Below are 13183 nucleotides of genomic sequence, written 5' to 3'. Positions count from 1 at the left end.
GATACCATGGTCGATGGTATCAAAAGCCGCTGAGAGGTCTAATAGGACCAAGGCAGAGGAATAACCCCTGTCCCTCCAGAGATCATCCACCAACGCGACCAAAGCCGTCTCAGTGCTGTAACCGGGCCGGAAGCCGGACTGGAACGGGTCTAGATAGACGGTTTCCTCCAGGTACCGAGGCAGCTGACATGCCCCCACAGTCTCTACAACCTTCGCCGCGAAGCGAAGGTTGGAGACCGGACGATAATTACCTAACACAGCTGGGTCCAGGGAAGGCTTCTTGAGGAGAGGCCTCACCACCGCCTCTTTCAAGGCGGGCGGAAAGACCCCCTCCAACAAAGAAGCATTTGTAAGCCCCTGGAGCCAGCCTCGTGTCACATCCTGTGCGGCCAGCACCAACCAGGAGGGACACGGGTCCAGTAAACATGTGGTGGCATTCAGCCTACCCAGCAACCTGTCCATGTCCTCGGGAGCCACAGGATCAAATTCATCCCAAACAATCTCAACAAGACGGCTCTCAGACATCCCACCCGGATCTACCCAATTTTGGTCCAGACCGTCCCGAAGCTGAACGATTTTCTCGTATAGATAACCACTAAACTCCTCAGCACGTCCCTGCAACGGGTCATCCTGCTCCCCCTGTTGAAGGAGGGAGTGAGTTACCCGAAACAGGGCGGCCGGGTGGTTATCTGCCGACGCAATGAGGGAGGAGACGTAGCAACGTCTCGCTTCCCCCATTGCCACTAGGTAAGTCCTAGTATAGGACCTAACTAGTGTCCGATCAGCCTCCGAACGACTGGACCTCCAAGAACTCTCTAGGCGTCTTCTCCGGCGTTTCATCTCCCTCAGCTCCTCTGAATACCAGGGAGCTGGTTGAGACCTACGCCGGGTCAGAGGCCGCAAAGGCACGACACGATCCAAGGCCCCCGCCGCGGCTCGTTCCCAAGCCACGACAAGTTCCTCGGCCGTGCCGTGAGCCAGACCCTCAGGAAACGGCCCAAGCTCCGTCTGGAACCTCTCCGGGTCCATCAGGCGCCTGGGACGGAACCAACAAGTTGGTTCCGTCTCCCTACGGTGTTGAGTGGCAGTCAGAAAGGCGCAACTGGCGCACCAGGCGAACCTGGTGAAAGGCTCTCCTGGAGACGGCCGTCAAATGGTCTTCAAGACAGCCGTCCATCCAGGAGAACGCCCAAATTGCGCACCCTCTCCATTGGGGCCAATGACTCGCCCCCAACAGTCAGCCGCGGCTGCAGCTGACTGTACCGGGATGCCGGCATCCACAACCACTCCGTCTTGGAGGGATTGAGCTTGAGCCTGTTTCTCCCCATCCAGACCCGTACGGCCTCCAGACACCGGGACAACACCTCGATAGCTTCATTGGGGTGGTCCGGTGTGGAAAAGTACAGCTGGGTGTCGTCAGCGTACAGCTGGTACCTCACACCGAAACCACTGATGATCTCACCCAACGGCTTCATATAGATGTTGAACAAGAGGGGCGAGAGAATCGACCCCTGAGGCACCCCACAAGTGAGGCGTTTCGGGGCCGACCTCTGCCCCCCCGTCAACACCATCTGCGACTGATCGGAGAGATAGGAGGAGAACCACCGATAAACGGTGCCTCCCACTCCCAATCCCTCCAACCGGTGCAGCAGGATACCATGGTTGATGGTATCAAAAGCCGCTGAGAGGTCTAATAGGACCAAGGCAGAGGAATAACCCCTGTCCCTGGCCCTCCAGAGATCATCCACCAACGCGACCAAAGCCATCTCAGTGCTGTAACCGGGCCGGAAGCCGGACTGGAACGGGTCTAGATAGACGGTTTCCTCCAGGTACCGAGGCAGCTGACATGCCCCCACACTCTCTACAACCTTCGCCGCGAAGCGAAGGTTGGAGACCGGACGATAATTACCTAACACAGCTGGGTCCAGGGAAGGCTTCTTGAGGAGAGGCCTCACCACCGCCTCTTTCAAGGCGGCCGGGAAGACCCCCTCCAACAAAGAAGCATTTGTAAGCCCCTGGAGCCAGCCTCATGTCACATCCTGTGCGGCCAGCACCAACCAGGAGGGACACGGGTCCAGTAAACATGTGGTGGCATTCAGCCTACCCAGCAACCTGTCCATGTCCTCGGGAGCCACAGGGTCAAACTCATCCCAAACAATCTCAACAAGACGGCTCTCAGACATCCCACCCGGATCTACCCAATTTTGGTCCAGACCGTCCCGAAGCTGAACGATTTTGTCGTATAGATAACCACTAAACTCCTCAGCACGTCCCTGCAATGGGTCATCCCGCTCCCCTTGGTGAAGGAGGGAGCGAGTTACCCGAAACAGGGCGGCCGGGTGGTTATCTGCCGACGCAATGAGGGAGGAGACGTAGCAACGTCTCGCTTCCCCCATTGCCACTAGGTAAGTCCTAGTATAGGACCTAACTAGTGTCCGATCAGCCTCCGAACGACTGGACCTCCAAGAACTCTCTAGGCGTCTTCTCCGGCGTTTCATCTCCCTCAGCTCCTCTGAATACCAGGGAGCTGGTTGAGACCTACGCCGGGTCAGAGGCCGCAAAGGCACGACACGATCCAAGGCCCCCGCCGCGGCTCGTTCCCAAGCCACGACAAGTTCCTCGGCCGTGCCGTGAGCCAGACCCTCAGGAAACGGCCCAAGCTCCGTCTGGAACCTCTCCGGGTCCATCAGGCGCCTGGGACGGAACCAACGAATTGGTTCCGTCTCCCTGCGGTGTTGAGTGGCGGTCAGAAAGTCTAGGCGAAGGAGGAAGTGATCTGACCATGACAAAGGCTCAATGACTAAATCCCTCAAGTCCAGATCCTTCAACCACTGTCCAGAGATGAAAATCAAATCCAGAGTGCCACCCCCACTGTGAGTAGGGCCATCAACTACTTGAGTCAGGTCCAAGGCCGTCATGGAAGCCGTGAACTCCCGAGCAACTGAAGATGACAGGCCGGTCGATGGCAAGTTAAAGTCCCCCATGACAATAAGTCTGGGGGTCTCCACCGCCACTCCAGCCAACACCTCCAGGAGCTCGGGCAGGGCTGCTGCCACACCGCAAGGAGCCAGGTACGTGACAAACAGAAAGATCATGATCTTAATATCTATATTAGAACTGGTCAATTCAGAATCTTCATACTACTTGCAGAAATTGCAAACCTTTTTTGTGTCAGTTGGGCCCTGAGATCACAAAAGCTTGGTCAGAGCATGGTTCCAGCCCCAAATCATAAGGTTTCTAACACAAGTGTCTCAAACTTCATTGTGGATCTTTTCTTTATCAATAAAACATAATCCTCAGTTATCAATCACTTCAAAATTATGATGGGACTGAAAAAGGAGACTTGCAACTAGTCTTTTAAATTGTGGCCATCATGGCATCCCTGCAGACACATGATCATGATTTGGGTGCCCAGCAACCAGTGAGTATTTACAATAGTTTCTGTGTCCTGCCCATCTGCACCTTCACAGCCAGCAAAGTCAACAGGGGAGGAAGTTGCAAGCTATGGGCATGTGATGTCATACTTAATGACCCACATTGATTCACTTAACAACTGCAGCTAGAACTAATATAAGTTGACATAGTCACGTGACATTTCATATAACAACTGTATTGCTTAGTGATGGAGTTGCCACTCCCAATTGGGAACAGTAAGTGAGAACTACCTACAATTCTTTGTTAGTGAGACCTATTCTTATGGAGCACCTGTTCTAGCATCTTCATCTGCAAGAAGACAATAATTCAAACTGGCAAATGATTCATATTTTGGTAATATTTTCCTTGCATTAATCACTTTAAAACAAGGTGTCAAACTCGGGCCAACACATCATGTGACGTATCACAATTTTTTCCCCTTTTGCTAAAATGGTGGTGGGCGTGGCCAGTGTTTGACGCATCTGGCCCGCGGGACATGAGTTTGACACCCCTGCTTGAAAACAATCCAGGTTAGTAAAATAGAAAATCAACTAACAGGAGAATTCCTGCTAAATATATCACTACTTATAGGTAAATGCAAATGCTTTTTCACTGTATAATAGGTATTGTGTTCATGCACAATAGGAAAAATGACCATATTCTAGCACCATTGTAATCATTGCAACTTCCACTAAAGATATTTCTCCATTTTGTATTTTTTTTTGGTGAAAAAAGTTGATGGCTTGAGGCGAATCAAACTTTATTTTCATGTTTCAGCTGATGCTTTCTGTTCTTGAAATTGAAAGCCATCAGAGATTAAATTTAAACCTAGAAGGACCAAATTTTAAAAAAAATTGATTTAAAAGGGCTTCCATTAGCAAAGCAAGAAGTATTGTTTAAGAACATATCTTTATTTGGTGGTAAGTGAAACTACACTTCAATCTGAAAATATTATGAATTATGAACATGAAAAGAGAGAAAGAGAGAGAAACTTCACATACTTAAATACAAACCTCATTCCTGTCAGCCCCAAATATGGAGGTGCTCTACGTACCAAAGTCAACATTGTGTTCTGAAGTTTAGCTCTTAGTTGTAAAAAATATTTTGCTGCTTTATTTGATATCATCTGTTCTTGCAACTGGGCCATAATCTCATTTTCGTTATCCTGCTTGGTTTGTGATCCTTTCTCGAGTTCTCTACGAAGAATCACCAATTCATTCATGCGAGCGGCTCGATCCTGGAATGGGAAATAGGAAACTTTTAGAAAGCAGATAACTGTAAGCAGATTAGAGGCAGAATTATGAATTATGATGAGCCATATTTGATGGTAAGAAACCATACTTAATTATTACCATAATTTATATAATTGCCTCTCTTACTGTAGCCTCTAGTAGGAGAGGCAATTATATAAAATGACCAGAAACATGCTATACCAATGTTCAGGGCCAGAATTTTAGCTTTATTTTTCTTTCTCTATTGTTGTTTTTTTATGAAAATATATTGAAACTATTGGGAAGCTTGTATTAATATTTAAAACGGCAGAATATGTGTGGCCTAATTTTCAGCAATGATGTTTTGAAAGATCTTTGGAAGAACCATTTCAGTCCTGGCTGTCCAATCAAACACTGCAAGTAAGCAAATAGCAAATGTTAGTCTGAAAATCTTACTGCAGATGTCCTATTGAGGGCCTGCTCTGTCTCCTGAAGGGTACGGGTGTAAGTGCCAAATTCCACTTTCATGGCATCTTGTTTAGACAAGTTCTGTGCTATCAGCTTTCTGCTTGTGTTGGCATCGTTCTCTGAACGGTTCAGGATAGAAGCCAACAATTCATTCCTCTCTTCCTCCTTGGTGATAGACTTCTTATAGACCTCAATTTCAGCCTCCAAAGATTTGAGTTTATGTCTGGAATCTCTGCAGGGGCAAAAAAAGAAAAAAAGAATAATTTGGAGCAAAATAATTTCTACAAATGTCTCTGCTTTCAAATAAATTATTTTGGAAATAATTAGAAAACCACAGTGGCTCTTTCAACATCTTCCTAGCCCACTGCTTCTTTGAAGTCAGGCATATAAAGGTATTGTTCCTTCTTTAACTTGTATTATAAACAGTAATATAATAAAATGCAAAATAAAAGCTACACCTTGAACTCTAGTAATTTCATAGACACATCAGTAAAAGGTATTTTGGTAGAGGTATGTAAATTATTTCCTATTGTTTTCTTTTGGGATATTGTTTTGACACCACCACCACCCTAGTTTGGTCTACAATTCAGATGTTCCCTGATGGTCTCCATTCCAAATATCAATCAGCCCAACCTGCATAACTTCCAAGTCCACACAGTCAATCAAGTGCTGTCATATGCTGAGGCTCTACAGTACACGCATCTAATAGTTATATGCATTTCTCGATTCCAGTAATTCTTGTAAGCACATAGAACACATTGTGTTACTGCATATGCAAGAAATCAAAAGTAGAATATAGAATCCCTACATGGCAACTGTTCAGGCTCTGCCTCAAGATTTCCAGTAAGAGAGAATCCTTTCAACTGAAAACTACTTTTTAAATTTATAATAAACAATTTAAGCCCTTTATATCTATCCTAGTTCATGGAATATTTTTTTAAAAAAGACTGGGCCTTCTTTTATCAAACATTTAAATAATACCTCTGCAGCCTTATCATCTTCAGGGTCGACACTTTGCTTTGTTCAGATTAAGCCCAACCAACATGACTTGTTTGCCACAATTTTGGTGAGTGTATTGGGCCCTTTCTGACACTACTCAGAATTTTTTTTAAAAAATAGAACATCCAGAACTAGATTAAATATTCCAAATAAGTCTGATTGGAGTTGAATAACACAGAACTACTAATTATCAGATCTTGGAAAAGGAAAAGGAAACTTGGAAAGAAATTATCTTCATTATCATCACCATTCTCATAAAACAAAATTTCTGCAGCAACATTTCACTTATAAAACAAGATCTAAGTACTATTACAAAAGGCAAGGCAAAAGTGGATTAAAAACTCCTTATAAATAAAGTATAGTAATTAAAATATTTTATTCAACTTTCTATAAATAATATTTCAATTTAATTTTGTATGTATAAATGCAACTATGTGTGCATCTGTGTTTGTGTATATATGTATGGAGGTAGGTATATAACTTTGCCTGAAATTAGCCTCATGTCAAATTGCAGCCTAGATTACAAGGAAGCCTAACTCTAATTTTACTTTCTCACTACTGTAGAAATTTTTTTCCCTAAAGTTATCCTGGCAAAAATCCCAATGTAAAACAAACTAAGGCTACTATTAAAGTTGTTCTAAAACTAAGCTTTACACCAAATTTAACCACCACCCAAATAACAGACATCCTTAAAGAAAAATGGGGCAGGCAATTTACCAAATAGAGCCATATGTTTGATGAATAAAGTTTGAATGAATATCATTTTTCTCATACTGTTTTTTTCCATAGCAATGCCTCTGATCTGTTAAGTATCTGCTTATTTTCTTTCTCCGCTTACTTTTCTGCAATTGAGAAAGAGATGGCCAACAGCGATGCCTTTGTAGCTATCTTGAGAATATTCTAGATGCTTAAGTTTTCTTCTGTCTTTCTGGAAGGTAACTAACACCCCAAGAAACTGCTTATTAACATAACTACCTTAATGCTTCTTGCATGGCAGCGTATGCCTCATCACGGCGCTTCATCCCAGTCAAACTGACAGTCCATTGATGCATTAGTTGCTTTTTCTCCAAGTTAATAGCTTGGATCTCTATACTCGCCTGCAAAGACAAGGTAATGAAACATAGGGCTATGTGAGGAAATATAAATTTTCTTTCTGCTGACTTCTGCCTCTTCTTGTTCTATAGAGCTCAATGCCAGAGTTGTAAATTCTTATCTGCATTTTCATATTTTAGATAAGATGAAATTAAACCTAATCAGCAACAAACACAAATTTATATCTAAAAATTGAAGGAATTAAAAATACCTATTATATCTTGCACAGGGCTGGCTGCTGCTACAAGTAGGCAGTTGGTGGCACTCATATTATGAAAAGGATTTAATATGTCTGCCTTGTTTCTCTACTAATCAATCCATAGATTCCCAAATAATCATCCTCCTTGTATGCACAGCAAGATATAGTTTGCCCCAGAGGATTATAAACTACTGTGGCAGTATGTGTACACATATTTTCAACTTTTAACTGAAAGACAGATTATGAAGGCAATGCACATTTAAAATATACTAATTGTGGTTTGATAAATAGGTATCACTTAAAGCCTCATGTGGACAGTTGCTATCTCTACCATCTCCATCAGTCTCTATCTCACTCAGGGATTAACAAGGTAATCCTATTAAATATTACTGTAATCTGTAATTCATTAAAAATGTTCTAGCTGTAGGGAAAAAATGAGATAACTTCTTACCTCTCCCACTTCTTGCCGTGTGATCCTGGTATCTTCTGCCTGAGCCATGTACTGTGCATCATAAAGAGCAATCTGTTCTTCTAGTTCATTAGCTCTTCTTGTTAAGCGGTCGACATGAAGGTCCTAGGAAATTCAGATCATCTCATGATACTAGCATGGGCATTCTTCCTATGCACATAGTCTAGATAATGAGCAAGATAAGAGAAACAGCTGCATGCTGTTATATGCTGTTATATGCTGTTATATGCACCACAGGTAGTCTATGACTTATGACTCTTCACTTAACGTGATTATGATTTGCAACCGTCCCAGCCAGTTTCCGACAAGCAAAGTCAATTAGGAAAGTGAGAGTCCCTTAATGACCATATGATTCCCTTAATAACCACATGATTTTCTTAACGTCAGAAATAAAAATAGTCATAAAATTAGGTCTGGTCACATGATGACTTACTTAATGACTGCATCTTTTAGTGACCAAAATTCTGGTCCAATTATGGTCATAAGACAAGGACTACCTGTATGTTCAGTATGTGTGAATAACTACTAGACTCTCTGGGGACTTTTTCAGTATTCTTTATAGGTTTTTGCCTGTATTCATTTTAATGAAGTAAGCTTTACAGACAAAACACTTTTGCAGTCTTATACACAATTATTAGTAGTTTGTGAAGTGCGGTCCCAACACAGTGGCCAGGTGTCAATGGAAGGCTTGCTTACAGAGACTCACAACTTTAGATCATTAGCAAAAGCCGTGTCAAAATAAGTAATAAAGTCATAGGACTTTCTAATTGTATAACATTTACATCTACACTATTTTGGCACTAGGAGAGTTTGTAATTCCATATGAACTAAAGATGGAGAAAAAGATTAGGTTCAAAAGATTCAAAAATACAGTATACGTACTCTCTTTGCAGTCAAACTCTCCCAACATTAGCTATAAATAGGACTTTTTTTCCTGTTTGATATGATTGTTTTAAAAATAGGTAAAATCAGTTCAATCAATTAGAAGTGATATGTTGATAATTAAAATTATAAAATTTATTAATTTCCAGTTAACAGCACCGGAGGCATAAAATACATACATACTGATCTGCTAATACATGAAATGAAGGCAAGCCTTATCACCATGCATTTTGTCACTTTAAAAGACAGTTGCATTAGAGAGTAAGATATCAATGTCATGATTCTGAATGCAATTTACAATTAAAATGCCCCCCCTTAAGTATAACATGCTGTACTTTTAAAGGGGGAACATCTGCAACCTAAAACAGTAGTATTTATTCTGCAAGATCTGAACTCTAGTGATTCCTTTTGCATCGTATATAATACAGATTAATTTTGTCTGAAGAAATACTGTACAGCACTAGACGTTTTTCCTGTTCTTGTATATAGTAAAATAAAATTAATATAGATTGTGATAATTCTTAGGAATCTCACTATAAAGATGACAATTAAAGTGCAGTGAAGTGCAGCTAAGACTTACGCAAAGGTACAAGAGAGACAAATCCAGCCTGTCATTATCATATAAACATAACTGTGTGAGTCATAATGAAACTAATACAAATGATGCAACTACACAGTGTTGTCATTTGCGCAACATCATTTGTACAAAATTTTCTCATGGCTTGTAATAGATGCCAAATGAAGATGGCACAAGACTTGAATCAGTCAATAAAGTTCACCAAAAAAATATCTCCTGAGTTTGATTTCTATGGAACAGTAACGACAAACAAAGCATCTCTAAGAACAGAGAAAATGAAATACAAATGACATGAGAAGTGGCTAACAGAAAATAAATCCGAGCAGGTTTAAGAGAGGAAAAGGCAAGGTGCACAGAAAGAAGAGAGAGTTCTAAAACTGGACTATTGCTAAATACCTGCTTTTGTTTTTCCACTTCTGCATACATCCTCTCCACTTCAGCCTTTTTTACAGTTCTCTTCATTACAGCTATATCATCACGGACATCTTGGTCCATGTTCTGCATGTAGAAAAGGCGCAGGGACAGATTTTCAATCTCCATCTGAACTGATGAAACTAAGGGGGAAAATTGAGAAATTACACACATATGCACACACACACAAACTTTTGGAGCTTGTTCCAAGCCCCATCTAATGATAAAAGAACTAAGGAAAGAGCATGACATGGAAACTTAATATACAGGAGAAGGACATAGCTACTAAATTTCAGCTTCAAAGTAAGAATTATATAAAATTATACAGTATATGTGTGTGTTTGTATAATATTTATACATTATATAAAAGACTGAAATATAGATTATTATAGCTTATATAAGACAAAAAACAAACTATTATATAATCTCCAAATTTATAACATATTTTCCTCCTGGATAAAGCAATGTGCTTTTATTTATTTATTTATTTTTATTTATTTATTATTTGCAAGATAAGTACAGCTAACTTTTAATTATAAGTACACTGCTATGTTATACCAAATAAATGCAATCAAATTCTGGTTTGCTTTGAGACAAACACAACTGATGAGGAATTCTATATATTCAGAGAATGTTTCTATTTCAGAACAGATCAATCTCTAAATTATTGAATTAAAATTTATTAAGCAGTAGCTAATGTAGAATAAGACAACTTCGCAACGGTGGAATTGATCACCTCTTTTCCGTTCAACCTGGGTGCTGTGGAATGTCTTCTTATATGCATCTCTAAGGTCATGCAACTCCTCCTCTAGCTGTCGCCGTGCCATGGCAATCTGAGAATGGCAATTGTGGTTCTTCTCTAGTTCCATCTGCAGCCGGGCCAAATGCTGCTGAAAGCCATACAGGAGCACACCAAGTTCTTCTCTTTGCGTTTTTCCACTCTTTATGGCTACTGTCTGCAATCATGAGAAAGAGGAAATGAGCCAGCAAAAATGCCAAGATATGAGCAGAAAAAAGTTCCAAGTAAAAAAATCATACCAACTCTTGCATTTCATCAGTAAGCTTTCCTTTTTGTTTGTTGAGATAGGTCTTCAAAGCAGACTGGAATCTTTTCATTAAGGGCTAAAGAAACAAGGAAGAATATATTACTATTGTATTTTAACAAATACTTTCTTCTGGATACTTTCTTGGTCCCACTCTCATGAATGACAATAGTTTGTTTGCATGACGAAATAAAAACTAGACTGAATGGCTTAGGATCACACTGAAGAACCAAGTTTCCCATCTTCACATTTTCACTTATGACAAATATATACGTTGCAATAAAGAATTACCCAAGCTAAAAAAATTTCTTCCAAAATATTGCAGTTGAAAGACATGGTCTTCACAGGTTCAGAGGCTATCGTAATTTTATAACAAATTTCAAAAATAAATGATAACTTCATTAAAACAAAACATATTCATATTCTAAAAATATGGTAGCCTCTCTACCAGTGATGACTAGTCATTTAGGATGGGGAAGATGATAAGAATATGTTGTGGCAGTAGAAACTTTCAGCTAGCATCCCTGTAGCCTATCTTGGCCTAGATCAGTGTTTTTCAACCTCGGCAACTTTAAGATGTGTGAGTTTTAATTCCCAAAATTTCCCAGCCAGCATCTTAAAGTTGCTTAACTATGTCTTAAAGTTGATGAAGTTGAGAAACATTGGTCTACATGAAGGAAATTATGCAGCATGCCACCAAAGGCCATGTCATAATTTACTGATAGATAGTGGTGTGTCACACCATGAGCATGAAATCCTTTAATTCCGCTCCCATCCCCTTGGAAGGGTAGTATAGCACTACTTTCTATATTAAGTTTAACTTGAATAATTTTAATGGCATTTGCTGTCCATTTTGTAATTATTAGCACCATAGTCTTTATAGAGTTTTCTTACGTGATTTGGATCTAACACAACCAGCTGAATTTCTTCCCCTGCCTCTTCGATGCCCAGTTCCTGCCTAGTGTAACGTGCCATAACTTCTCCATCCGACTGTTCTGTGGCGCCAAGCCTACTAACTTCAGAAGCCATCTGCTGAACAGCAGAATCAAGATGGGAAGGGAAAACGGTTGATCGAGTGACCTCTGTATATAAAGAAAAGAGGAATAATAACAGAGACAGCAAGCTCTTTAGTTTACACATGAAAATTCTCCAAAAATGCTTTGCTTCAAATAACACTCATTTATGTAATGATTATGATATTATAACAAATATAAAGCATAATCAAAGAAGGCCATTAACACAGGGGAACTGAAAAGAGATACAATTTATATGTCCCTTTGACAAAAGTGCATTTTGCCATGCTTTATTTTTTGGGAAGAAAGAAAGGGAAACCTGTTGCAATCCAACCTTCCATCTCATGATCCTAAACAGTGATTAGACTGAATTATTGGAGCTTTTTGGAATTCAGGATGACAAAATAGGAATATTTTTAGTTTGTGTGGAGGTATAGTTTGTTGGCCAGTTATTTGAACCTGATTTTTTATTAAATTGTTAGGCATTAACTAAATGTCAACTGTTTAATAGAATATATAAGTTCATTGTAATATATATATTAATGACATTTAGTGACACTTTGCTCTGTTTCAGTTGCTGTGTTTTCAAATGCTATACAGAATGTTCTATTTATTTTTATGATTATCATAATTCATTTTAAGCAGATAGATTAGAAATAAATTGAATTCAATAAACAAACAAATCCTACATATATCAAACAATGTATCTTTTTCTAATGATTCTTCTGGATTATAGATGAACAAAATCCCTTGTTCCATTTTTATTGCATTTTTTCCACTTGCCTATTTTTATTCCATTTCTATTCATCTATTTACTATATATTTTTATTATATTGATTATTGCTATTTTTGAAATTTGATCTATATTGCTTTATGTAGCTTAGTGTGAGTATAAATACTGTGCATGCTAACATAAAGTAACATCAATGCATATGCTATTCATGTTCAGTTACACAAAACTCTTAGTTGAATTCCTGACCTCCTATATATTCAGTATATAGGTAGATAAGAATATAATTGCTATTAATCCTTTTCCAAATTATCAAGATTCTCAAAACATTCTCAAATTCCAGACATCATATTTTAATAACAATAAAATAAAGCAGCCAATAATGGAGAATTTGATTCTTTTCAAGCAGGAATAAGCAGGAGTAAAGATTTTTGAACTGTGCCTCAATGGCAAAGATTTAGTTGGATCTAAAAAATGCATCAGTACTATATAACAATACTTTGAGCCATAGTGGCGCAGTGGTTAGAGTGCAGTACTGCAGGCTATTTCTGCTGTCTGCTGTCTGCCTGCAATTTGATAGATCGAATCTCACCAGGCTCAAAGTTGACTCTGCCTTCCATCCTTCTGAGGTGGGTAAAATGAGGACCCAAATTGTTGGGGGCAACATGCTGACTC

At 40.1% G+C, this 13183-nt stretch overlaps 2 protein-coding genes across 4 annotated transcripts in view; one reads left to right on the top strand and one right to left on the bottom strand.

Moving 5' to 3' along the window:
• RMI2 (RecQ mediated genome instability 2) overlaps window positions 1-13183 on the top strand; it is a 35381-nt gene that overhangs the window by 15610 nt on the left and 6588 nt on the right. The gene's annotated exons all lie outside the window — the stretch shown is intronic.
• Window positions 1-13183, bottom strand: part of CCDC40 (coiled-coil domain containing 40) — a 32149-nt gene that overhangs the window by 13737 nt on the left and 5229 nt on the right. For all 3 annotated transcript variants that reach the window (XM_058170856.1, XM_058170854.1, XM_058170853.1), the window contains exons 5-12: window positions 11660-11847; window positions 10761-10844; window positions 10459-10678; window positions 9708-9865; window positions 7835-7957; window positions 7068-7189; window positions 5082-5325; window positions 4469-4651 (exon numbers count right to left, since the gene is read on the bottom strand). In XM_058170856.1, coding sequence (XP_058026839.1) covers window positions 4469-4651; window positions 5082-5325; window positions 7068-7189; window positions 7835-7957; window positions 9708-9865; window positions 10459-10678; window positions 10761-10844; window positions 11660-11847 — 1322 coding nt within the window. The remainder of the gene's footprint in view (window positions 1-4468; window positions 4652-5081; window positions 5326-7067; window positions 7190-7834; window positions 7958-9707; window positions 9866-10458; window positions 10679-10760; window positions 10845-11659; window positions 11848-13183) is intronic.

The sequence above is a fragment of the Ahaetulla prasina genome, chromosome 2 (assembly GCF_028640845.1).
Source record: "Ahaetulla prasina isolate Xishuangbanna chromosome 2, ASM2864084v1, whole genome shotgun sequence".
Taxonomy (NCBI): domain Eukaryota; kingdom Metazoa; phylum Chordata; class Lepidosauria; order Squamata; family Colubridae; genus Ahaetulla; species Ahaetulla prasina.
This window is presented reverse-complemented; position numbering and strand designations above follow the sequence as displayed.